Below are 26977 nucleotides of genomic sequence, written 5' to 3'. Positions count from 1 at the left end.
GCTGGTGACAAGCCTTTAGTTAACAGTAGATGCAATCAGCCACAGCTGCAATCAACTGACTGGTGATCTAATATACCCACTTCTGGTTGAAGTGACCAACCAGTCACAAAGTATGCTTCCAGTAACAGTTAGGCCACTGCAGCCTGGCCAGACAGCTGGACACCATCACCTGGCCAGGCTGACACCAGAAACTCATCTTCACACCTCTATACTATTAGCCTGTGATTGAAAGACCTGGGAATGGGATGTCCCCCAACATAAAGCTCTTTTTTTTTTTTTTTTTTATTAATGGAAAGAAAAAAAAAAGAAATTAACACAACATTTAGAAATCATACCATTCTACATATGCACTCAGTAATTCTTAACATCATCACATAGATGCATGATCATTGTTTCTTAGTACATTTGCATCGGTTTAGAGGAACTAGCAACACAACAGAAAAAGATATAAAATGTTAATATAAAGAAAAGAAATAGAAGTAGTAATAATAGTAAAAAACAACAACAACAAATAAACCAACAAGCAAACAAAAACAAAAAAAACCCTATAGCTCAGATGCAGCTTCATTCAGTATTTTAACATGATTACTTTACAATTAGGTATTATTGTGCTGTCCATTTTTGAGTTTTTGTATCTAGTTCTGTTGCACAGTCTGTATCCCTTCAGCTTCAATTACCCATTGTCTTACCCTGTTTCTAACTCCTGCTGAACTCTGTTACCAATGACATATTTCAAGTTTATTCTCGAATGTCCGTTCACATCAGTGGGACCATACAGTATTTGTCCTTTAGTTTTTGGCTGGATTCACTCAGCATAATATTCTCTAGGTCCATCCATGTTATTACATGGTTCATAAGTTTATCTTGTCTTAAAGCTGCATAATATTCCATCGTATGTATATACCACAGTTTGTTTAGCCACTCTTCTGTTGATGGAGATTTTGGCTGTTTCCATCTCTTTGCAATTGTAAATAACGCTGCTATAAACATTGGTGTGCAAATGTCCGTTTGTGTCTTTGCCCTTAAGTCCTTTGAGTAGATACCTAGCAATGGTATTTCTGGGTCGTATGGCAATTCTATATTCAGCTTTTTGAGGAACCGCCAAACTGCCTTCCACAGTGGTTGCACCATTTGACATTCCCACCAACAGTGGATAAGTGTGCCTCTTTCTCCACATCCTCTCCAGCACTTGTCATTTTCTGTTTTGTTGATAATGGCCATTCTGGTGGGTGTGAGATGATATCTCATTGTGGTTTTGATTTGCATTTCTCTAATGGCCAGGGACATTGAGCATCTCTTCATGTGCCTCTTGGCCATCCGTATTTCTTCTTCTGGTAGGTGTCTGTTTAAGTCTTTTTCCCATTTTGTAATTGGGTTGGCTGTCTTTTTGTTGTTGAGTTGAACAATCTCTTTATAAATTCTGGATACTAGACCTTTATCTGATATGTCGTTTCCAAATATTGTCTCCCATTGTGTAGGCTGTCTTTCTACTTTCTTGATGAAGTTCTTTGATGCACAAAAGTGTTTAATTTTGAGGAGCTCCCATTTATTTATTTCCTTCTTCAGTGTTCTTGCTTTAGGTTTAAGGTCCATAAAACCGCCTCCAGTTGTAAGATCCATAAGATATCTCCCAACATTTTCCTCTAACTGTTTTATGGTCTTAGACCTAATGTTTAGATCTTTGATCCATTTTGAGTTAACTTTTGTATAGGGTGTGAGAGATGGGTCTTCTTTCATTCTTTTGCATATGGATATCCAGTTCTCTAGGCACCATTTATTGAAGAGACTGTTCTGTCCCAGGTGAGTTGCCTTGACTGCCTTATCAAAGATCAAATGTCCATAGATGAGAGGGTCTATATCTGAGCATTTTATTCGATTCCATTGGTCGATATATCTATCTTTATGCCAATACCATGCTGTTTTGACCACTGTGGCTTCATAATATGCCTTAAAGTCAGGCAGCGCGAGACCTCCAGCTTCGTTTTTTTTCCTCAAGATGTTTTTAGCAATTCGGGGCACCCTGCCCTTCCAGATAAATTTGCTTATTGGTTTTTCTATTTCTGAAAAATAAGTTGTTGGGATTTTGATTGGTATTGCATTGAATCTGTAAATCAATTTAGGTAGGATTGACATCTTGACTATATTTAGTCTTCCAATCCATGAACACGGTATGCCCTTCCATCTATTTAGGTCTTCTGTGATTTCTTTTAACAGTTTTTTGTAGTTTTCTTTATATAGGTTTTTTGTCTCTTTGGTTAAATTTATTCCTAGGTATTTTATTCTTTTAGTTGCGATTGTAAATGGGATTCGTTTCTTGATTTCCGCCTCAGCTTGTTCATTACTAGTGTATAGAAAAGCTACAGATTTTTGAATGTTGATCTTGTAGCCTGCTACTTTGCTGTACTCATTTATTAGCTCTAGTAATTTTGTTGTGGATTTTTCTGGGTTTTCTACATATAGTATCATATCGTCTGCAAACAGTGATAGTTTTACTTCTTCCTTTCCAATTTTGATGCCTTGTATTTCTTTTTCTTGCCTAATTGCTCTGGCTAGAACTTCCAACACAATGTTGAATAATAGTGGTGATAGTGGACATCCTTGTCTTGTTCCTGATCTTAGGGGGAAAGTTTTCAAATTTTCCCCATTGAGGATGATATTAGCTGTGGGTTTTTCATATATTCCCTCTATCATTTTAAGGAAGTTCCCTTGTATTCCTATCTTTTGAAGTGTTTTCAACAGGAAAGGATGTTGAATCTTGTCAAATGCCTTCTCTGCATCAATTGAGATGATCATGTGATTTTTCTGCTTTGATTTGTTGATATGGTGTATTACATTAGTTGATTTTCTTATGTTGAACCATCCTTGCATACCTGGGATGAATCCTACTTGGTCATGATGTATAATTCTTTTAATGTGTTGTTGGATACGATTTGCTAGAATTTTACAACATAAAGCTCTTAAGAAAACTAAACGGGCAATAGTTCCTGCACCAGCTCTAATGGGCTTGACCCAGATGTGCCTTGGGAACTGGACGTGTCCAGCACCGACACTGGATGTGGGTGGGGTGTGTGGCAAAGGCGAGCAGCTAAAAGAGCTTCGACTGGGTTTTGGTGGCGACTGTGGAAGAGTGCAGCATTAACGTACAGGAAAGGATCTGCGTGCAGCATACCAAGCTCTCCTCCAGGTGAGAAGATGAACTTTGAAAACTCCAGTGACCTTGCATACAGCAATCCCTATTCAGGGGTCAGCCCTGCAAACACTAAGACCCCCCGGTCAGGGAGCATGAAATGAAATGCTCTAACCAGGTGGAAAGCCTGTCTGCAACAGTGGGGACCTTCACAAGAGCCTGTCCCTGTGACATGCAGAGCATTGTAGGTCCTGCCTCCTACGAGGAGCTAGAGTAATCCTCTGTACCATCCCGTCCTCCTGAAGGCAACACGGCCATGGCCACGATTGAAGGACAAGAACCATCCCTTCAAACACCTTCACATGGCTGGATCTGCTCACGGACAACGGACAAGGTGGACTGCAGCAGCTCTCCAGCCTGGCGCCGACAAGGTACCGTGGGAAACGGGAGAAGGCCGGACCAGCCAAGGAGCAGGGCTCAGGGCTGTGTGGATGGTAACTGCAGGAGTCAGGAGAAGACGTGACCATCTGCCCTGAGTGCTGGGCAGCAGCCCGGGGGCTTACTGCAAGGACGGCCAGTTGGAAAGAAGGACACCGGGCTTGAACAGGCTGCCCCTGAAGGCATGCAGCTGCGAGGCATGCGCCCGGGAGAATGAACCGAGGACGGTGTGGAGGCTGACATGTCAGAAAGGAAAAGACAAATGTGATCAGGCCTCGCTCCTATGGTCCCCTTACAATATACACACTCGGAGAAGGGAAATAGAGGGCATAGGTTCTCAGGTTGGGGTCTGTGTGAAGTTTCCTGGATTGTCAGCTCTTACAGCAGTCACACCTATTCCAGCATTGTAACGGTTATTTCTAAATTCTGGGAGGCTGAACTATGGGGTGTATAACCTGATGGTTACCTGGAACCTCAGGTGTTTCTTGACACCTGAGACTCAGAGTTAGAGCCCTGAAACTGGGAAACTCAGCACTACCCCATATAGCCACTGCTAAAAGTATTGAAAGAGTAATCGGACCTCACCTAGAGATATGAAGGGAACTAATCTGGAAAGGACTATGTTAAGCCAGAATACAGGGTAAAGGATGATTCCATCCATTTTTTAGAACTTCCACTTCTGTGTGTGACCAAAGGAAGAGATGCTCATTTGGTGCACAATTTATATTTTTGAAAGCACAATATCTGATTTAACTTGAATGGTCAGTTTATTCAAGCACCATAATAAAATGGAATCCTGAATAGGGAGTGAGATCTTGTCGGTTTGCACAGGTCAGTGTGATGGCCCAACATATCCCAGAGTCATTTGGGTAGAGAATGAAAAAGTATTTGCAAATTTCCCTGGGGATCCTGGGGAGAAAGAATGAAATAATAAACTTCCTCACATGGGATGCAGAAAGGAATCACCCTGGGGAAAGCTGTTGGAACCCAGAGGCCTGGAGAGAAGACCAGCAGAGATCATCTTGTGCCTTCCCACGTAAGGAAGAACCTCAGATGGAAGTTAGCTGCCTTTCCTCTCAAGAACTATATGTTTTTAACTAAATAAGCCCCCTTTTATTAAAGTTCAATCCATCTCTGATAGGTTGTGTTCTGGCAGCTTTGGCAGACAGAACAGCAGCTAAAGGGGAATCCCCACAAAGAAAGTGTCTGTGGCTCCGGATACAGGTCCTACGTCCCTGAGCTGCCCGTGTCTTTCCTTCCAGAGACCTACTAAATGCTCTCCTGTTATGTGCACCTTGGTAAACTGCCAAGGAATTCCTCCCTCAGCTTAAAAACAGAAAGACCAATAGCCATTTCCAATGGCAAATCACCTTGTAAGGAACGGTGCTGATGGCTCTCCTAAAGGTTCGTTATGGGGAATCGGACAGAGTGGGTGGGGCTCTGGTGTGAAAGGATGTGTGGTCCCTAGGAAAGCCGTGTTTTAATCCTAGTCTCATTTTCTATCAGCTGAGTTTCTTCTAATTCCTATTCAGTATTGTATGTGTGAATCTGTAAATAGACCATCTCCTGGAGATGCGATTTAGTCAGGAGTGGTTGTTAAACTGGATTAGATAACGACACGTCTCCACCCATTTGGGTGGGTCTTGATAAGTTACTGGAGTCCTATAAAAGAAGAAACATTTGGAAGAATGAGAGATTCTGAGAGAGCAGAGCATAATGACATAGCCACGAGAAGCAGAGTCCAACAGCCAGTGACCTTTGGAAATGAAGAAGGACAATGCCTCCCAGGGAGCTTCATGAAACAGGAAACCAGGAGAGAAAGCTAGCAGGTGATGCTGTGTTCGCCATGAGCCCTTCCAGCCAAGAGAGAAACTGTGGCTGTGTTCGCCATGTGCCTTCTCATATGTGAGAGAAACCCTGAACTTCGTCAGCCTTCTTAAACCAAGGTGTTTTTTCTTGGAGTCTTAGATTGGACATTTCTCTAGACTTACCTTAATTCAGATGATTTCTCAGCCTTAAAACTGTAAACTAACAACTTATTAAATTCCCCCTTTTAAAACTCATTCTGTTTCTGCTGTATTGCATTCCGGCAGCTAGCAAACTAGAACAGGTGGTCACAGCTGCCCTGGGCCCACTGGATGGTGAACTTCAGAGCAACCCTTTGTCCCCACTCCTGGCTATGGCTGTCTCCCCCATAAACCCTGTCAGTGGGAAATTGTTGCTTCCTATGAAACGGAGCTCAAAGGATATTAAGGAAAGATGAGAAAGAAAGAAAAAGATGGGATCAGGGGGTCTGAAGCAACAGACAACTTTATTCTGAACCAGATCCTGCTTATATACTGCAGGGTAACAAAAGGCAGGCCTGCATTTCCTGAGGAAACAAAGTACCTAACTTTCTTCATACTTAACTTAACCATTTAGGGGTAACCAAACATTCTGTTTCTCTCAGAATGTTCCACACCAAGCAAGTAACAATCTCCTCAGTTTTTTGCCCACCAGGGACGCCAGCTGCTCCCAACAAATTCTGCAGGTCTTGTTTGAACCCTTTGGCTCCTACATTTCCCCCTTTTTGTTTCAGGAGCATAGACTTTAGTTTCCTCGCAAATACGTATTTAGCGTTTTTGTCGATCGTTTGGTAAAAAGATATATTCTCAAACACCATCTTGCCGAAATAGGCTTGTGGGAGATTGTAAGATAAAGAAAGTAATCAAATCAACAGGTTTTTCTGGTTCTATTTGAACAAACTGCCCTTCTTGAATGCGTTGTTTAATTAATTGTAACTCTTGTTCAGCCACAGCTGTTAACTGCCTTTTGCTTAATAAATCAGAATCTCCTTGTAAAATATCAAACCAATTCTGTAACATATAATTAGGAATCCCTAAAGTGACAAGTAGCAAAAATGAAAGTCGAGTATCATTAGTGATGGGTACCCATATTAAATGACCAGATTCTTTTAAATGCATTTTTAAAAGTGATTGAAAAGGAAGGCAGAAATGTGGATTCTTTATAATTAGCTGTGCATTTTTTGGTGATTTTAAATTCAGTGCATGCAGTTTTCATGATATTTTCCCACAATAGTGGCCAAATTCCAATTTGCTTACATGACCGGGCCCAGTTGGGTCCTGTGGGAACTGGCTAGGGACCAAGAGGAGCTTCCTGGGACCTACATATCTTTATTGAAGTACATCTGCTTCCGGGAGGATGGCCAGTCCTCCCAGCTAGAGTGCACATCTTAACTGTTTCTTACCACGGTCATGTGATAGCAACATCAGTTGCATGTAATGGCAACATCAGGTGAACAGAACAGACTCCACAAAAAGATTTTTTCCTTACATTCAGCCCTCAAATCTGACCTGCTCCCAACATAAGCCATGGTTATTAGGGGATAAATTTAGTTTATACATATGTCGTTTATATAAACACTGGACAAAGCATTAAGATATTTTGGCTTAAAGGAATTTAGGTTTGTATATGATTTGAATATTATTTAGTCAGTAATAGATTCATTTACAGCAATATTCCTTAGATTAATAGATTAAGCCACCTGGTTTAGGGCAAGAAAAGAAACATTTTTTTTTTTGCCAGTATAATGATACCCAGGAGAAAAAAAGTATTTTTTTATACAGATAGTGACATGACAAAAGTTAACGTAAGTTATTTTGAAAAAACACAGACTGTTTGCTTTTTACACTGATTATCTAAAAAAGTTTTTATATCTTTTCATTAGAACAGGCTAAGAGTCTGAGAAAATGTTGTCATTTCAGACTCATGAAATTTTTCTTGATTTTGACCATAATTTTCATTTTTACAAACTCTTTGCAATTATTATATTAGTTTAGGCTTTGTCCCATATTTTTTCTCATTTTGTTTGTCCTTTCTCTCCTTTAATTACTCCAAATATTCTCTCAATTTTTCTATCTTATATTTTTAGAAATAGCTCCTTTTTTGAAGAAGCTTTTTTAGCCTCTTTTTCCCAACTAGAGTTACCTTGTCTCTGGCTCTATTTCCTGGCTGTGTCATCCTTATGCTATTAAGTATTTCCCTTTACTATTTTCTTCCTAACAACAAGAACACAGTTTCTTTATTTTTCCTGAACTCCCTTCTGTTATTGCCCCATGTGGCCTCACTGTATTGTTACGGAAAATTGTTTTCTGCTCAGAACTTTCTTCACTCCTTTTCCCTCAATGTCTCCCATCTCACTATGAGGAATCTGCTTTAGGCTCTTCTCTGTTTCATCCACAAAGTCTTTTCCTTCAAAATACAAACAACTCTTAAACTTCATCAGAACCTTATTTTTGCAACGGCACCCTAACAATGTTTTCAACACACAAACATACAAACACATACACACATACTCCTCCAGCCACTTATTGTGATTACCCGTTACCCTGATGCTCCAAGGAAAATGCTTACTTCCCGATATGACTCGAGCCCTCTTCCATCGGCTGGACACATGTCCCTCTAGTGGAGACTTTGCCTTGGTTCCTTAATATTGTTTTGGAGTCTTCCCCTTCGAGCCTCACGTTGGGCGCCAGAGGTTGCTTCCTATGAAATGGAGCTCAAAGGATATTAAGGGAAGGTGAGAAAGAAAGAAAGAAAGAGACAGACGGGATCAAGGAGTCTGAAGCTTAACTTTAACAAACAACAGACAACTTTATTCTGAACCAGATCCTGCTTATATACTGCAGGGTAACAAAAGGCAGGCCTGCATTTCCTGAGGAAACAAAGTACCTAACTTTCTTCATACCCAACATAACCATTTAGGGGTAAGCGAACATTCTGTTCCTCCCAGACTGTTCCAAACAAAGCAAATAACAATCTCCTGAGTTTCTTGCCCACCCAGGGACGCCAGCTGCTCCCAACAAGTTCTGCAGGTCTTGTTTGAACCCTTTGGCTCCTACAGGAAATGGTCAAACAAAGGTACGGAGCACAACGTACTTCCTGGGGGTTTTATCCTGTAGCCAGTTTTGTACCAGGAGATGCTGCCGCAGTAACTGAAAACCTCGTGGCTGCTTTAGCGCGTCGCACCACGCAGGCTTTCAATGAAACTAGACAAGCCACATCACTATTACATGAAGAAACTATGCACTAAGAAAAGCACTGGTACAAAGTTGTATGGCTTCAGATCACCTCACAGCTGCCCAAGGACATCCTGTGGCTTTGAATAACATACAAAGCTCTGGAGATAGTCCTGATAACAACTCACATAAAGGGTCACAAATCTGAAATCCTATGCAAAATCATGTAATGCCTCTACTAAGCCCAGGGGTGACCCTTTATCCCGGGAGAGTAACCCTGAGCGTGGCCCTGGCGTCCCCTGCTCATTGGACTGCATCCTTCCGAGCTGGACTGCTGACACCTGCCGCCTTCTCTACCGCTGCTGCGGGACGAGGGTGCGTGTGGCCCTGTGGCCAATGGGGGACACGCAGCCTAACTGGGTCTTGGCGCGCTGAAGCCCTGAGCGCGCAGCTGCCCGTGGACCCAAGGTCGCAGCTCGTGTGGCACTCGCCTCGCTCAGGAGGAAAGAACACACAGATGGCTCTTGAACCAACCCCGGGTCCCAGAGTGGGGACCTCCTTCTCCACCCGCTCTGCCTTTCTCGCAAGCACGTGTCATCACCGCGCTCTCGCTTCCCCGGTTCGCCGGCACCCCTTCCGCACGCACGGACTGGGGAGTAAGACCCTCCCTATGCAGCGTGGGGCCCCTTCGAAGGGCACCGTCTCATCCGCGATGGAATGTCTCTGTCTCGGCTGGTGTGAGTCTGTCGCGGCCGCCCCAGCTGGGGGAAGACCTCAATAGACTGAGGGAGGCTGTCAGTGCCCGGTGCTCCCTCCCGCCTCTCGCTGGAGCCTCTGTCCCTGCGGCCACGGTCGCAGCCCCATCCCCAGGCCAGTAGCCCACTGCTGGGCTGCCAGTCCTCAGGCCCCTTCGCATGTGCAGAGCGCCCCCCTCCCAGGGATGTGCCTGCGCAGCACCTGCAGACCCCATGGGCGCATCCCGGCGGCTGCCTGGAGGAGGTGCTGGAGCGAGAGCTCGTGCCCTCGTGCCTCCCCGGCCGGCGGGTGCCACCGTGGAGGGCAGATGGGCACCAGGAGTGCAGTCCCCACAGGCTGCTCACCAGCGCAGGGGCGTCATTTTCTCAGGTCGTGGAACATGCGGGGTCCTGGGTCAGAACTGTTCAGAGCCTTTTGTGAACAGAGGGGCAAACCAGCTCCGTGAGGACACACTCTGAGGGACATTCACGCCGCCTGGACCCTGGAGGGCATCACCTCTGGGGTCAGACCAGGCCCATCACGGAGGCCCCGGGCCCTTGGTTCGCTGACCCCTCAGAGCTTAAAGTGACCTTTCAAGTGGGCGCTGTCCTCCCGCCTATCACCCAGAGCCTGGGCCCAGAGGGGACATCGGAGGTGTCATAAATGAAATGCAAAGAAAGAAAACACCGGAGGAAAGAAGATGCTAAACGCAGCCCATCCCGCACCCCGAGTTCACAAAGCTGCCGTGTCCCCAGAGTGCTTTCCACCAAGGGCTTCCTCGTCGCTCCCCCCGTGTCTTGTGACCCACGGAGACTCTCTAAGCCAGGCTGAACAGTTTAATTACAGCTCCTTTGTGCAACCCCGTCGGGAAAGGGTTTTGTTTTATTTTGATTGTGACTAAATCTGATCATCTTATTTTTTACCTTAGCTTTTTCTAATACTTTCATTGACAAATCTTCACATACATACATTCCATACGTGGTATACAATCAACAGCTCACAATGTCATCACATAGTTGTATAGTCATCACCATGATCATTTTTAGAACATTTGCTTCACTCCAGAAAAAAAAAGAAAAAGAAAAAAGAAATGTCGTACATTCCATTCCCCTCCCTCTCCCTCTCACTGACCACTAATATTTCAATCTCCCCTACTTATTTCCCCACTTATCTCCCCTGTTATTTATGTACTTTTCATCCATATTTGATTACTCATCTGTCCATACACTGGATAAATGGGGCATCAGACGCAAGGTTTCACATCACAGGGTCGCTTTGGAAAAGCTTTACAGTTATTCAGTCTCTTCAAGAGTCAAGGCTACTGGAACGCAGCTCAACAGCCCCAGGTATTTACCTCCAGCCACTCCAGCACACCTGACCACACCTCCTATGTGATTTTTTTTTAAACTTTTTTATTAATTAAAAAAAATGAACAAACAGAACATTTAGATATCATTCCGTTCTACATATACAAACAGTAATTCTTAATATCATCACATAGTTGCATATTCATCATTTCTTAGTACATTTGCATCGATTTAGAAAAAGAAATAAAAGGACAACAGAAAAAGAAGTAAAATGATAATAGAGGAAAAAAAACTATATGTACCATACCCCTTACCCCTCGCTTTCATTTACCACTATTTCAAACTGAATTTATTTTAACCTTTGTTCCCCCTATTATTTATTTTTATTCCATATGTTCTACTCTTCTGTCGATATAGTAGCTAAAAGGAGCATCAGACACAAGGTTTTCACATTCACAGAGTCTCATTGTGAAAGCTATATCATTGTTCAATCATCAAGAAACATGGCTACTGGAACACAGCTCTACATTTTCAGGCAGTTCCCTCCAGCCTCTCCACTACATCTTGAACAACAAGGTGATATCTACTTAATGCGTAAGAATAACCTCCAGGATAACCTCTCGACTCTGTTTGGAATCTCTCAGCTATTAACACTTTTGTCTCATTTCACTCTTCCCCCTTTTGGTCAAGAAGTTTCTCTCAATCCCTTGATGTTAATTCTCAGCTCATTCTAGGGTTTTTCTCAGTCCCTTGATGCTGAGCCTCAGCTCATTCCAGGATCTTTGTCCCACATTGCCAGGAAGGTCCACACCCCTGGGAGTCATGTCCCATGCAGAGTGGGGGAGGGTGGTGATACTGCTCATCATGTTGGCTGGAGAGAGGGGCCACATCTGAGCAACAAAAGAGGCTCTCTTGGGGGTGACAGGCCTAAATTTTAAGTAAACTTGACTAATTCTTCGTGGGGTTAAGTTTCATATGAACAAACCCCAAGACTGGGGGCTCAGCCTATAGCTTTGGTTGTCCACACTGCTTGTGAGAGTATCAAGAATTCAACTTGGAGAAGTTGAATTTCTCCCCACTCTCACCATTCCCCGAAGGGGGCTTGCAAATACTTTTCCAGTCACTGATCAAATCACTCTGGGATTCATCGGGGCATCACTCTGGACAAACCAACAAAATCTCATGTGCTACCTGAGATTCCAAGTACTTATGCCATTCAATCAAACTATCTACATGAGTTATATTAGGAAATACTCTAGTCAAAATCCAAATTTTGTAACAAATAAACATTTTTTGCTTTAGTCTCACACAGAAGGTGACATTTTAAAGTATTAGTTATCATCTATTTTCAGCACTCTGCAATAATGGCATTCCTTTGTTCTTCCTCATGCCAAAAATTGTTAAAATTTGTACATTGTACATTTCACTATTATTATACACTCTAAGCATTCCTAGATTATACCATCTCGATCTTTAACATCTATCTTTCTTTCTGATTTCACTTATGTCCCCAGCCCTCCTCCCTCTATCATTCTCACATGCAGGTTCATTCAGTGTTTTAACATAATTGTATTACAGGTAGGTAATATTGTGCTGTCCATTTCTGAGTTTTTGTATCCAGTCCTGTCACACAGTCTGTATCCCTTCAGCTGCAGTTACCCAATATCTTACCCTATTTCTATCTCCTGATGGTCTCTGTTATCAACGAAATATTCCAAGTTTATTCACTAATGTCAGTTCATATCAGTGAGACCATACAGTATTTGTCCTTTTGCTTTTGGCTAGTCTCACTCAGCATAATGTTCTCAAGGCCCATCCATGTTGTTACATACTTCATAAGTTTATTCTGTCTTAAAGCTGCGTAATATTCCATCGTATGTATATACCACAGTTTATTTAGCCACTCGTCTGTTGATGGACATTTTGACTGTTTCCATCTCCTTGCAATTGTAAATAATGCTGCTATAAACATTGCTGTGCAAATGTCCGTTTGTGTCTTTGCCCTTATGTCCTCTGAGTAGATACCTAGCAATGGTATTGCTGGGTCATATGGCAATTCTATATTCAGCTTTTTGAGGAACCGCCAAACTGCCTTCCACAGTGGCTACACCATTTGACATTCCCACCAACAGTGAATAATGTGCCTCTTTCTCCACATCCTCTCTAGCACTTGTCGTTTTTTGTTTTGTTGATAATGGCCATTCTGGTGGGTGTGAGATTATATCTCATTGTGGTTTTGATTTGCATTTCTCTAATGGCCAGGGACATTGAGCATCTCTTCATGTGCTTTTTGGCAATTTGTATTTCTTCTTCTGAGAGTTGTCTGTTCAAGTCTTTTTCCCATTTTGTAATTGGGTTGGCTGTCTTTTTGTTGTTGAGTTGAACAATCTCTTTATAAACTCTGCATACTAGACCTTTATCTAATATGTCTTTTCCAAATATTGTCTCCCATTGTGTAGGCTGTCTTTCTACTTTCTTGATGAAGTTCTTTGATGCACAAAAGTGTTTAATTTTGAGGAGCTCCCATTTATTTATTTCTTCAGTGCTCTTGCTTTAGGTGTAAGGTCCATAAAACCGCCTCCAATTATAAGATTTATAAGATATCTCCCTACATTTTCCTCTAACTGTTTTATGGTCTTAGACCTAATGTTTAGATCTTTGATCCATTTTGAGTTAACTTTTGTATAGGGTGTGAGATACGGGTCTTCTTTCATTCTTTTGCAAATAGATATCCAGTTCTCTAGGCACCATTTATTGAAGAAACTGTTCTGTCCCAAATGAGTTGGCTTGACTGCCTTATCAAAGATCAAATGTCCATAGATGAGAGGGTCTATATCTGAGCACTCTATTCGATTCCATCGGTCAATATATCTATCTTTATGTCAATACCATGCTGTTTTGACCACTGTGGCTTCATAATATGCCTTAAAGTCAGGCAGCGTGAGACCTCCAGTTTTGTTTTTTTCCTCAAGATACTTTTAGCAATTCAGGGCACCCTGCCCTTCCAGATGAATTTGCTTATTGATTTTTCTTTTTCTGAAAAGTAAGTTGTTGGGATTTTGATTGGTATTGTGTTGAATCTGTAAATCAATTTAAGTAGAATTGACATCTTAACTATATTTAGTCTTCCAATCCATGAACTTGGTATGCCCTTCCATCTATTTAGGTCTTCTGTGATTTCTTTTAACAGTTTTTTGTAGTTTTCTTTGTATAGGTCTTTTGTCTCTTTAGTTAAATTTATTCCTAAGTATTTTATTCTTTTATTTGCAATTGTAAATGGAATTCGTTTCTTGATTTCCCCCTCAGCTTGTTCATTGCTAGTGTATAGAAACACTACCGATTTTTGAATGTTGATCTTGTAACCTGCTACTTTGCTGTACTCATTTATTAGCTCTAGTATTTTTGCTGTGGATTTTTCAGGGTTTTCGATGTATAGTATCATATCATCTGCAAACAGTGATAGTTTTACTTCTTCCTTTCCAATTTTGATGCCTTGTATTTCTTTTTCTTGCCTAATTGCTCTGACTAGAACCTCCAACACAATGTTGAATAATAGTGGTGATAATGGACATCCTTGTCTTGTTCCTGATCTTAGGGGGAAAGTTTTCAATTTTTCCCCATTGAGGATGATATTAGCTGTGGGTTTTTCATGTATTCCCTTTATCATTTTAAGGAAGTTCCCTTGTATTCCTATCCTTTGAAGTGTTTTCAAGAGGAAAGGATGTTGAATCTTGTCAAATGCCTTCTCTGCATCAATTGAGATGATCATGTGATTTTTCTGCTTTGATTTGTTGATATGGTGTATTACATTAATTGATTTTCTTATGTTGAACCATCCTTGCATACCTGGGATGAATCCTACTTGTTCATGATGTATAATTCTTTTAATGTGTTGCTGGATTCGATTTGCTAGAATTTTGTTGAGGATTTTTGTGTCTATATTCATTAGAGAGATTGGCCTGTAGTTTTCTTTTTTTGTAATGTCTTTGCCTGGTTTTGGTATGAGGGTGATGTTGGCTTCATAGAATGAATTAGGTAGCTTTCCTTCCACTTCAATTTTTTTGAAGAGTTTGAGCAGGGTTGGTACTAATTCTTTCTGGAATGTTTGGTAGAATTCACATGTGAAGCCGTCTGGTCCTGGACTTTTCTTTTTGGGAAGCTTTTGAATGACTGATTCAATTTCTTTACTTGTGATTGGTTTGTTGAGGTCATCTATTTCTTCTTGAGTTAAAGTTGGTTGTTCATGCCTTTCTAGGAAGTTGTCCATTTCATCTACATTGTTGTATTTATTAGCATAAAGTTGTTCATAGTATCCTGTTATTACCTCCTTTATTTCTTTGAGGTCAGTGGTTATGTCTCCTCTTCCATTTCTGATCTTATTTATTTGCATCCTCTCTCTTCTTCTTTTTGTCAATCTTGCTAGGGGCCCATCAATCTTATTGATTGTCTCATAGAACCAACTTCTGGTCTTATTGATTTTCTCTATTGTTTTCATGTTCTCAATTTCATTTATTTCTTCTCTAACCTTTGTTATTTCTTTCCTTTTGCTTGCTTTGGGGTTAGTTTGCTGTTCTTTCTCCAGTTCTTCCAAGTGGATAGTTAATTCCTGAATTTTTGCCCTTTCTTCTTTTTTGATATAGGCTTTTAGGGCAATAAATTTCCCTCTTAGCACTGCCTTTGCTGCATACCATAAGTTTTGATATGTTGCGTTTTCATTTTCATTCGCCTCGAGATATTTACTGGTTTCTCTTGTAATTTCTTCCTTCACCCACTGGTTGTTTAAGAGTGTGTTGTTGAGCCTCCACGTATTTGTGAATTTTCTGGCACTCTGCCTATTATTGATTTCCAACTTCATTCCTTTAAGATCTGAGAAAGTGTTGTGTATGATTTCAATCTTTTTAAATTTGTTGAGACTTGCTTTGTGACCCAGCATATGGTCTATCTTTGAGAATGATCCATGAGCACTTGAGAAAAAGGTGTATCCTGCTGTTGTGGGGTGTAATGTCCTATAAATATCTGTTAAGTCTAGCTCATTTATTGTAATATTCAAATTCTCTGTTTCTTTATCGATCCTCTGTCTAGATGTTCTGTCCATTGATGAGAGTGGGGAATTGAAGTCTCCAACTATTATGGTAGATGTATCTATTTCCCTTTTCATTATTTGCAGTGTTTGCCTCATGTGTTTTGGGGCATTCTGGTTTGGTGCATAAATATTTATCATTGTTATGTCTTCTTGTTGAATTGTTCCTTTTATTAGTAGATAGTATCCTTCTTTGTCTCTTTTAAATGTTTTACATTTGAAGTCTAATTTGTTGGATATTAGTATAGCTACTCCTGCTCTTTTCTGGTTGTTATTGCATGAAATATTTTTTCCCAACCTTTCACTTTCAACCTATGTTTATCTTTGGGTCTAAGATGTGTTTCCTGTAGACGGCATATAGAAGGATCCTGTTTTTTAATCCATTCTGCCAGTCTATGTCTTTTGATTGGGGAATTCAGTCCATTAACATTTAATTTTATTAGTGTTTGGGTAGTACTTTCCTCTATCATTTTGCCTTTTGTATTTTATATATCATATCTAATTTTCCTTCTTTCTACACTCTTTTCCACACCTCTCTCTTCTGTCTTTTCATACCTGTCTCTAGTGCTCTGTTCAGTATTTCTTGCAGAGCTGGTCTCTTGGTCACAAATTCTCTCAGTTACTTTTTGTCTGAAAATGTTTTAATTTCTCCCTCATTTTTGAAGGACAATTTTGCTGGATATAGAATTATTGATTGGCAGTTTTTCTCTTTTAGTAATTTAAATATATCATCCCACTGTCTTCTCGCCTCCGTGGTTTCTGCTGAAAAATCTACACATAGTCTTATTGGGTTTCCCTTGTATATGATGGATTGCTTTTCTCTTACTGCTTTCAAGATCCTCTCTTTCTCTTTGACCTCTGACATTCTGACTAGTAAGTGTCTTGGAGAACGTCTATTTGGATCTGTTCTCTTTGGGGTGCACTGCACTGCTTGGATCTGTAATTTTAGGTCTTTCATAAGAGGTGGGAAATTTTCAGTGATGATTTCTTCCATTAGTTTTTCTCCTCCTTTTCCCTTCTCCTCCTTCTGGGACACCCACAACACGTATATTTGTGTACTTCATATTATCATTCAATTCCCTGAGTCCCTGCTCATATTTTCCCATTCTTTTCCCTATAGTTTCTGTTTCTTTTTGGATTTCAGATGTTCCATCCTCCAGTTCACTAATTCTAAACTCTGTCTCTTGAAATCTACCATTGTAGGTTTCCATTTTTTTTTCATCTCTTCTACTGTATCTTTCATTCCCATAAGTTTTGTGATTTGTTTTTTCAGACTTTCCATTTCTTCTTTTTGTTCATTCCTTGCCTTCTTCATGTCCTCCCTCAATTCATTGATTTGGTTTTTGATGAGGTTTTCCATTTCTGTTCGTATATTCTGAATTAGTTTTTTCAGCTCCTGTATCTCATTTGAACTATTGGTTTGTTCCTTTGACTGGGCCATATCTTCAATTTTCCTGGTGTGATTTGTTATTTTTTGCTGGCCTCTAGACATTTAATTACCTTAATTAGTTTATTCTGGAGATTGCTTTCACTTATCTTACCTAGGGTTTTTCTTGCTAGATGAATTTGTTGTCTATCTGTTCTTTGACCTTCAGTTCAGCTTTTTCTAGACCTCTAGCTTAAGTTTTGTTTAACAGAGGGTAATTTTTCAGTTCTTGTTTTCTTGTTTCTTGTCCTGCTTCTAAGGTGCCTTTTCCCTCCCCATCCTTAGGAGGGTCTACATAGGTATTACAGACTCCAGCCTTGTTTTCCCATACTAAACTGGCCTCCTATCGGGGGGAAGGAGTCACCTGCATCAGTTTTCCCTGAGGGTGAGACCCAGCAGGTTGAAATACTTTCCTGTGAAGTCTCTGGGCTCTGTTTTTCTTATCCTGCCCAGTATGTGGTGCTTGTCTGTCTGCAGGTCCTACCAGCATAGGTGTTGTGGCTCCTTTAACCTTGGAAGGCTCTCCCTGCTGGGGGTGTGGTGGAGACAGAGGAGAGTTTGTAGGCTGGTTTTAATGGCTTCAAATTGCCAAGCCCTGGGGTCTGAATTCCTTGAGAGAGGGATTCCACCTGGGTTGGGCTTCACCCCTCCCCTGGGGAACAGGCGGGAGACAGCCCTGAAAGCAGCCTGTTTCTGCATATGCCTGGGGCAGTTGCAGCCTGTGTAGTCCCACCGCTGAATCTAGAGGCAACCAAGCCTCCGTAGAAACAGCCGCAAAAGCCTCCATTCCATCCCCTTTCCTCTTTTTCGGTTTGCCCAAAAGGCGACCTCCGCCTTGACCAGTTTCGCCTGAGCTGGGGGCCTATTTTTAGTAGTCAAAATTTGTTTATTAATGCCACAATTGGTGTTTGGTTGGACTCAGTCCCTGCTACTGTTAGAGTCTCTTTCCTTTCCCTCCGGGAAGCCACCTGTGGGGGAGGGGCGCCGGCTGCCGCAGCTTGGGGAACTCGCGGTTCTGGAGACTCGCAGCCAGTCCAGCTGGTCCAGCCTGGGGTACGCTTTGTGTGCGGTCACTATCGTGGCTCCAGGAGCTGTTCTGTACTGTTTCTGGTTATTTAGTTGTTGCTCTGGAGGATGAACTAAAATGCACACATTGCTAGGCCGCCATCTTGGCCCTTCCTATGTGATTTTGAGGCTTCCTTCTGCTTTAGAAACATCCGGAAACAGGCTCAAGTCGGGGACTCTCCACTGAACCCTCCTGGCCCCCCTCACTTGGCAGGTGCCCCCTCCTCAGTGCCCACCCAGATCCTGCCTCAAGCTGCTGCTCCAGGTTCACACCTGCCTGCAGCCTGGGCCCCCGTGGTCCCTCCCCTGTGTGCAGCTGGGGAGCCTTCCCTCTCGAACACACTGAAGGGTGTCCCTTTTCCCTAGGAGAACCATTTCAGGACTCTCCTCCTTGGAGTGTTTCCCCAACTCCGCCAGAAGGCCTGGCCATTCCTCTCCTGGGTCACCACTGCACCTTGAAGGTGTCTCTGTCTCCCTCTGCCCTACCTTGTGCTGCCCCTGTCATGCCGCACTGCACAGCCATTCTTTACTCCAAAGGCAGTTTCCCAGCAGACTGAGAGACTGAGGAGAGTACACTTTATGTTTATTCACATTTGTAGTTTCCATACGCAGCCCAGCATCAGGCACACAAGGTTTCTTGAGGGCAGAATGAATGAATGGGTGGACAGATTGATGGGTCCGTGGGGCAGGAGATGGATGGTGGATGCATGGATGGACACATGGGTGGATGGACATGGATGGACGTGTGGGTGAATGGATGGGTGGATGGGTGGTAGGCAGATGGGTAGATGTATGGTTGCTGGATGGGCAGATAGATGAATAGGTGGGTGGTCACTGAATGTTGGATGGACGGATTGATGGGTTAATCCATGAATGGATGGGTGGATGGGTGGATGGGCAGAAGGACGGGGGATGGGTATATGCATGAATGGGTGGATATAGAGATGGATGGTTGGACAGATGGATGGTGGGTGTTGGGATAGATGGGTGGGTAAGTGGATGGATTTTTGATGGGTGATGGCTAGTAAATGGTAGATGGGTGGATGGATGGATGAATGAATGGATGGATAGAGAGATGGATGAATAGAGGGACAGATGGTGGTGTGGGGGATGGATGGATGAACGGCAGATAGATCTGTAAATGAATGATGGTGGATGGGTGAGTGGATTAATGAATAAATGGGTGAATTATTGGGCAGGTGGCTGGATGGGTAACTGGATGGGATGGATGGATGGATGGTCGATGGGTGGATGTGTGGATGGAGGGGGGATGAATGATGGATGGATGGCAGGTGGATGGATGGGTGACAGATGGGCGGATGGATGGTGAATAGATGGAAGGGTGGGTGAATGGATGGATGGATGTTGGATGGATGGATGGTAGATGGATCGTTGAATGGTTGGATAGAGAGACGAATTATTGGATGGTTGTATGGTGAGTGGAGTAATGGATGGATGGATGGATGGATGGATGGATGGATGGATGGATGGATAGATGGATGGATGGATGGATGGATGCATAGAGAGATGAATGTTTGGATGGCTGTATGGTGAGTGGAGTAATGGATGGATGGATGGATGGATGGATGGATGGATGGATGGATGCATAGAGAGATGAATGTTTGGATGGCTGTATGGTGAGTGGAGAAATGGATGGATGGATGGATGGATGGATAGATGGATGGATAGATGGATGGATGGATGGATGGATGGATGGATGGATAGATGGATGGATGGATGGATGGATGCATAGAGAGATGAATGTTTGGATGGCTGTATGGTGAGTGGAGTAATGGATGGATGGATGGATGGATGGATGGATGCATAGAGAGATGAATGTTTGGATGGCTGTATGGTGAGTGGAGTAATGGATGGATGGATGGATGGATGGATGGATGGATAGATGGATGGATGGATGGATGGATGGATGGATTGAAGAGTGGTGGAAGGATAGGTGGCTGGGTGGACTGGTAAATGGATATGTGGATGAGTGGGTGGGTGGGTGGGCATATGGATGAAAGGATGATGCATTGATGGGTAGGTAGACAGAATTCTGAAGCAAATCTGACGTGAACTTTCAGTGGGGGTGTTGGCTTTGAAACTGGGATGTGGACAGTGGAATAATCACTGAGACGGTCCTACTCCTTTTTGTGGCCCTGTCCACCCTTCACCCTGATAATCAATGTCTGGCCCAGAGCAGCGATTTTTCCAATCCAACCCTTCAGAGCAGATAGAGCCCATCATGACACCCCCAGCCACGGGGACCCCAGAAACATCCACAGCAAAGAAAATGCTAGACACTTCCTGCCTTGCTTTGCTAGCAGTTTAATAAGACCACGCTGGAGTTGATCCCGGACCCATCTATCCATAATCCCAACCCAAAGCCCTTTCCATGTCTCTTCCTCCCAACTGTGAGGGCAGGACAGCATCTGCAGAGAAGGAAAACAGGGAGGATATTTTGGGAAGAGGCATCAGGGAAGGGTTGGGGATGGAAGGTGGGCCTGGGGCTCAGGGGTTCCTGTTGATCTGTTGTTGGATCCAGCTCATGTAGGTCTGGACACGTGCATAGACGCCAATGCCAGGCTGTTTGTGGTAGAACCCCCAGCTCGTCACTCCCACCTGGAACCAGGTGCCCTCCTTCTTGCAGACCAAGGGGCCTCCTGAGTCTCCCTGTGGAGGAGAATTGTTAGCATGACCTCTGACCCTGACCCCAGACACTGGGTGTCTGGTCCCAGCACAGAACGTTCAGGTTGAAAAAGAGACATCAGAGGGCGGCCCGGGTCTCACCTTCCAGACGCGACGGCCCACTCTGCCTGCACAGAGCATGTCATCCAGGATGAACTTCATGCCATGGGTGCTGGGAAACGCTGCGTGGATTTGCTTCTCACAGTCCTCGTTGCTCAGTGTCGGGACATGTGCTTCCTGCAGCTGGTAAGGGGGCGGCAGCATCTCTGGGGGACAGGAGGAGTGAGGGGTGGTGACCTCAGGTGGGGACTTCACTGCAGCTGCAGCAGGAACCGGGAGCAGCCCCCTCGGGCCAGGGCAGAGTCCCCCCCACGGGACTGACCCCCAGGGAGGCCTTTACCCCAGAGTGCTGCTTCAGCTCGGAGCGGAGGGCACAGGCCCCAGCCCCGCTGCCCCCGAGGCATGGCGCGTATCAGCAGAGGCCGCGGCAGAGGGGAAGGACGTCAAGCTGTCCTGGCCCAGGTGCCTCGCTCAGTCCCACCATCCTTCACCCATTTCCACAGATAGACAAGCAAAGCTCAGCCCAGAGCACACGGGAAGGGGAGTTTCACATGCCCACGCGGCACAGAGCAGCTCCTCCATCACCCAAACAGGAGATTACTTTCCTCCCTCCCCACGTTCTGAGCTTGGCCCCCAGGCCTGCTGACTGGGTCTTGCACCCCAGGCCCACCAAGAGAAACCCCGAAAGGCACAGAGAGGGGCCCTGCCGTCCATACACCTTCCCAGACCTCCCACCTCCAACGCCCCCGCGGCTCTCCGGTCTCTGCTCACCAAACAGACCGATTCGGCCCCAGCCTGTGGTCCAGCACCTGTCGTCCGGACTGAGCCCCAGCGAGGCAGGCGGCAGGCCCACGGGGCGGAGGCGCCCCGACACGCTCACGGGCTTCTCCAGCTGCAGCAGGGCCACGTCTGCACCTAGGGCGGCATCCACGTACTTGGGGTGCACGATGACGCGGCTCACGGTCAGCAGCGGGGAGCCCCCGTACAGGTACACGTCCCCCGCGTGGATCCTGTACGCCGAGGGGTCGGCGTCCTTCCTGCAAGGTCAGCCCCGGGCACTCAGGGGGCTGGGGGCGCCCCGTCGCGGATCCCCCCGGGTAGTGGCCGTCCCGCCGCCCGGCCCCGGCCTGCCTGCGCGACTCACCGGAAGATGCAGTGGGCGGCAGTGAGCACCCAGCGGGGGTGGACGAGGGAGCCCCCGCAGATGTGCACCCAGGAGGCCCAGTGGTAGACGTAGATCCTCAGGCTCACCTGCCACGGCCACCGGCCCTGGGGGGCTCCTTGGCCGCCGATGATGCCCACCAGCTCCTTCTCGGGAATGGGGGCTGGGGAGGCCACGGGGCACGGTCAGGGGCCACAGGGAACCGCCCCCTCCCAGGACTGGCCCCAGAGCCATGGCAGGGGCCCTCGGGCACAAGGAGGTTGTGGGGCCAGGACTCACCCAGGGTCTCAGGCACGGAGCCCCCTAGGCAGGGGAGGGCCAGGAGCAGCAGCCACAGCATCTGCGGGGTCAGAAGGCAGTGGGCTGGGACCCGGCGTGGGCTTGGGGTGCAGAGGGGTGGAGAGGGCCAGGGAGACACGGGGAGTGGGGGGCAGCGCCTGACCTTGGCGGGGCTCGGCAGCTCTCTCCACCCTGGGCGCTCCCCTCCCCTTCCCTTTATCCTCCAGCCCAGGATGTGGCGGCTAGGGGCTGCCCTCTGCGGAGGACGTGCTGGCCGGACCTTCCTTCCTTCTGCCCACTGGCGGCTCAGGTCCACAGGCGGGCCCCAGACCCCGCTCCCCACCCCCGCCCACACCCCAGGTCTGCAGCTTGAGGCCCGAGGGGTGGAGGGGCGAGGGGGAGGGGCCGGCTGACCCCACCCCCACCCTCCCTCTCAGGGGGAAGGCCCTCGTGCCCCCTGCCCCTCTCCGGAGGGCGAGCGTCCGGTGGAAACCCAGGCCCTGGTCGAGGTGGGAGCCTCAGCACCGGCATTGCCCACCCCGCGGGGGCATCGGGGACAGTTGGGGTCTGCAGATCACCAGGCACCCGGGAGGGCCCAGCCAGGGTCGCAGCTGTCCCCAGGCCGAGCACCCCCATCTCCATGCCCAGCCCCGGGCCTCGCATGGACAGGTGCCCCAAGGTGGTGGGGACGCAGGGTCCGTGGGCGCAGTTGGACGGGGTGTGACCCCCATGCCCTCTGGCACAGCTGCCCTGTACCCTCAGAGCCCCGGAGCAGGGAAGCAACAGGGCCCTGGTGCCCTCCTTCCACTCAATGGCTGCATACCCCACCTGCACACCTGCGCACCTGCACACCTGTGAGTGAGCATCTGCAGGGGGTGGGGCGGGAGACAGGGGGCAAGGTCAGTACCTGTGACCATGTCCTGGTCCCTTCTGCCCCAGCTGACTCCCACCGGCCCTGGACGTCCCGGGTGCCCTCGGATTCCTGCCCCGGCATTGTGGGGTGGGGGACAATCCCCCGGGTCCCTGTGTCCTGGGAAACCCCAGCCCCAGCAGGCCGGGACAGTGGACCCTAGGTGGGTGTCGAGGACATGGCTGGGGCACTGCCAGCCCCTGGAGGTCCCTCAGCGCCTCTGCAGGGATGGCGAGAGCCCAGCAGTGTGGCACCCACCCACTGGCGAGAGGACATGAGCAAGGGACAGCCCTGGACCTGGAGTGCCGATGCTCTGCAGTCCCAGGTGCAGCCCGGGACCCTCAGGAACCTGGCGTCAGCCAGCCCAAGGCGAGAGCGCTCCTCAGCCTGCACCCCCAGCCTGGCCCGTGGCGCCCCACAAGAAGGTGGGGACCCCTTCCTCTCTGTGGATCCTGGGGTGCCCCTCAGAGACCCTCCTCCTGGCCGCACACTGTGCCTGGCCTCCCGAGGGAGCCCACCCGGGTCGTGGCCTGCCGCACCCAGGAGGCTGGGCACTAGGAAAGGGGGCTCAGGAGGGGCTTCTGCAGGAGCACCTGGGCCCCCAGCTCCGCCCCACCTGGCAGGGGCTGCAGGTGCAGGGCCCCTGCCTCGTCCTCGCCCCCAGCCCCAGGGTGGGGGTCTGCCATCTGTGGTTTCCTCCCTCCCTGTGAGTCTTCCAACTCGAGACCCCAGAACCTGACGTCAAACCCAGAGGGAAGGTGGTTTGAAGCCAGCGCCCCCCTGAGGGGCTGTCTCAGAAGGTCCATGCTCACCCCCCTGCCCACCCCAGCAGCCCTCTCCCCCTGCCCTCCCCTCCCCACCTGCCCTCTCCCCACCCATCACATCCCCAGGCCTTACAAAGCAGGTCTGGGGGATGGTGGAGTGGCATGTACAGGGGTGGCTGGCCGGGGCAGAGCGCTCTGTGTGGGGTGGGGGGTGCCCTCGCGGTAGAATGGACATCTTCCTTGACCTTTAGGCACTTTTATATTTTCTTCATCTCAAAAAGCAAACAAAATTCTGAACTCAGGACTTGGCAAAGTGTCCCCCTGCCGTCTCCTGGAGCGGAGACCCTGCCTCCTTCTCTGCGGCTTACCCGTCCTCGCTCGGGGCAGGCGCCCTTGCACCGTCTCCATGACCTGGGGGCAACGGCCTCTTTGCTCTTTGTGCCGCTCACCAAGCCCCCGGGGTGCGGTTATCCCCCCACTTCCCGGAAGACAGAAGCAACTGATGTGGTTTGCAAACGGACATCTGATTAAATTGAACCGGGTGCTTTGGTGGTGGTATTTGTGAATTCTTTGCCTTTGTCCCAAACAAGGAGACTAAATAGCACGCGTGGGTGACTTCAGGTTTGTTGCGTTTTGCTTTGTTTTCGTCTCCCGGTCCCGGCCACCGTAGGAATTCCAGAAAATTCCCAGCCCGTGCTCCCTGGAGGGCCCTGAACCGGGCTTGTGGAGTGAGGACGCAGTCCGACTCTGCAGTTAGACCTGTGGCGCGATAAAGGGGCGCGAAGACAAGACGGATGGCTCGAGGTCAATTTCATGTGCGTAAAACCCCATCCCTGTGCACATGCCGTGTTGCATGTGTCACCCACGTTTTGGGGTAAGAAGAGGGATTTTCCTCCCAGAAAAGGAAGCCGTGTTGACAGAAGTCTGTGCACATTTGGAGGTTTAAACGTGTTCTCGTCCCCTAAGGACAGGTCATGTGCAGAGGCCCACCCTGTGAATGGATCCTTGGGAGTAAACGCAGCCATCCGAGGGCGTGGCAGGGACCCCACTCAGCGTGGGGCGGCCGCGCGCGCCGTTCGTCGTGCCCCCTGTGGGGTCTTACCGGGCACTTGGGACTGCCTTCCACGTGTAGGGCCAGAGGACAGCTGGCCTCAGTGCTGGTCCTGCTCGGGGGATGAGATGGGCCCTGCGCCTCACCTGCCTTCGGCCTTGGGCGTGAAGGGCGGGAGAAGCGCGACAGGAGCTCCCACATGGCCCTCTCCAAGACAAAGGGGCAAGGCTCCCTGCGCAGCGGGTCCTGCGTGCTCCGGCGCCGTGCTGTGGAAAGGCACCGCCTCTTCCCTTTGGCCGCGAGAGGTGGTCCTGGGCAGCGCAGGCAGTCCCCCCGCCACCACGCTGTCACCCCGCCTCGGGGTCGGACCCGGCGAGTCGGGTCCCCGTCCAGGGCCGGCGCTGGCCTTGCGGTGAACTCACGCGGTCCCGGAAGTCACACCCGGGGAGGTCCCCTGTCGTCGCAGCCAAGCAGCGCCAGCCTTTGCGCCTGGCCGCATGTCCCCGGGCCCGGGGGAAACGACCCCTGTCCTGATTCCACGTCAAGCTGCAGCCTGCTCGGGTCCTTTCTGGATTTTTGCCACCACAAACGTTCCTGTAGCGGTTTTATTTAAATCAAACCTCATGGGACACTGCTCCGCCCCCAGGAGGAACGGGGTGGGGGGCTCGAGCTCCCGTGCATGCCTCACCCCGCCGCCGTCCTCCTCATCAGCATCCCCGAGGGCCTGGCCTGCGGGACCCCCAGCAGACCTGCCACCCTTCCTCTCCACCCTTCCTCTCCCGTCTCGCCGCGCGCCCTCTGCACACATCGGTGGCACCAAGGGCACCGCACGCCGCTCTGTGGCCAGCACGGTGCCCCCTCGCTAGCCCTGTCTCGCGCCCAGCAGGGTGGGACTGGCGAGGACGGGGCTGGGTGCTGGTGGACGAGGGCCGCTGCCTGCACTAGGAGCGGGCACGGAGGCTCAGGCTGCCCCGCGACCTCTGCCATGTCGGGCACAGGCCACCGTCCCTCAACATGTGCCTGGCAAGCCCGCACGGCACCTGAGCGGGGGAGGGCACAGCGTTCCCCGGGAGAGCAGCGGGGTCCGGGAGGGCAGCGGGACCCAGGCAGGTCAGGGGACTCCGGCATGGCAGGCCCTCCTCGGAATGCCTACGTACCCAGCAAGTGAGGCCGGCCATGCCCATGCACTCTTTAAAAACCACAGGGGACAAAATACTGATGCGTGGGGCAAGGTGAGTGAGGCAGGTGAGCGGGGCAGGGGCCCCCAGCTTCACTCAACGCTCTGAGCGCTCACAGCCCCTTGAGTGAGCAACAGCAGGTGATGCCGGGTCGGTCACACCAGCAGAGGCAAGCGTGCACCTCACAGCCATATTGGAAAGCAGTGAAGGACAACGCTCCAGAATCTAGAACATTCCCTACAGGGCAGCAGGCCAGGACGCGCACGTGATGCCTGTGTTCTCTGGACCGAGAGACTGCAAGCTCTGCGTCCTCTGAGGCCGTTTAGATAAAGCTCTTCCAGGAATGGAGAGAGAAATGCAGAAGATGTGGCCCGGGACGTGGTCAGCAAAGGAGGTGGGTTATCTTGGTGAAGGTCACCACTATCTTTAAGAACGAGAGGAGAGATGACCTATTGGCGCAACTGCCCAGATGCTGTCAGCTCGGGGCACCTGGAGAGGAAGCCAGGCGCGAGGAGCTGACCCCAGGCCCACCTTGTGCAGGTCACACAGGGAAGGCAGTTCTAGAAGAGAGGTGAGAAAGGCAGAAAAAGAAACATAAAAATCAGTGGACCCTATAAAATAATAAATCAAGGTGGTAGAAGCCAGTCCGAGTGTGTCAATATTGTAATAAATACACAGGGAATAAGCTCATT

At 47.8% G+C, this 26977-nt stretch overlaps 2 protein-coding genes across 2 annotated transcripts in view; both read right to left on the bottom strand.

Annotated features, from left to right (window-relative positions):
• LOC143666825 (serine protease 29-like) overlaps positions 1-8192 on the bottom strand; it is a 39644-nt gene extending 31452 nt beyond the window's left edge. Inside the window, exon 1 of the mRNA XM_077140352.1 lies at positions 7979-8192. Within this exon, the coding sequence (XP_076996467.1) occupies positions 7979-8020 (42 nt within the window). The 5' untranslated portion in view covers positions 8021-8192. The remainder of the gene's footprint in view (positions 1-7978) is intronic.
• Positions 8193-20508: 12316 nt separating this feature from the next.
• On the bottom strand, positions 20509-23376 carry LOC143666785 (serine protease 29-like). Its single transcript, XM_077140325.1, has 7 exons — positions 23290-23376; positions 22908-23234; positions 22383-22443; positions 22086-22266; positions 21713-21978; positions 20984-21147; positions 20509-20866 (listed from the first exon to the last, which is right to left on the bottom strand). The coding sequence occupies exons 1-7, from the start codon at positions 23374-23376 to the stop codon at positions 20705-20707; spliced, it is 1248 nt and encodes a 415-aa protein (XP_076996440.1). The 3' UTR covers positions 20509-20704.
• Positions 23377-26977: the final 3601 nt, after the last annotated feature.

The sequence above is a fragment of the Tamandua tetradactyla genome, chromosome 23, assembly GCF_023851605.1.
Source record: "Tamandua tetradactyla isolate mTamTet1 chromosome 23, mTamTet1.pri, whole genome shotgun sequence".
Taxonomy (NCBI): Eukaryota; Metazoa; Chordata; class Mammalia; order Pilosa; family Myrmecophagidae; genus Tamandua; species Tamandua tetradactyla.
Note: the sequence above shows the minus strand (reverse complement) of the source record. Positions and strands in the feature narration are given on the sequence as shown.

Bases quoted from the DNA above. Each gene is read 5' to 3' on its own strand.
- LOC143666785 (XM_077140325.1), bottom strand. From the start codon at position 23,376: ATGCCGGGGCAGGAATCCGAGGGCACCCGGGACGTCCAGGGCCGGTGG. The intron at 23,235-23,289 runs GTACTGACCTTG...GCTCACTCACAG, and splicing joins GGACCAGGACATGGTCACAG to GTGTGCAGGTGCGCAGGTGT. The intron at 22,267-22,382 runs GTGAGTCCTGGC...TGGCCTCCCCAG, and splicing joins CTCCGTGCCTGAGACCCTGG to CCCCCATTCCCGAGAAGGAG.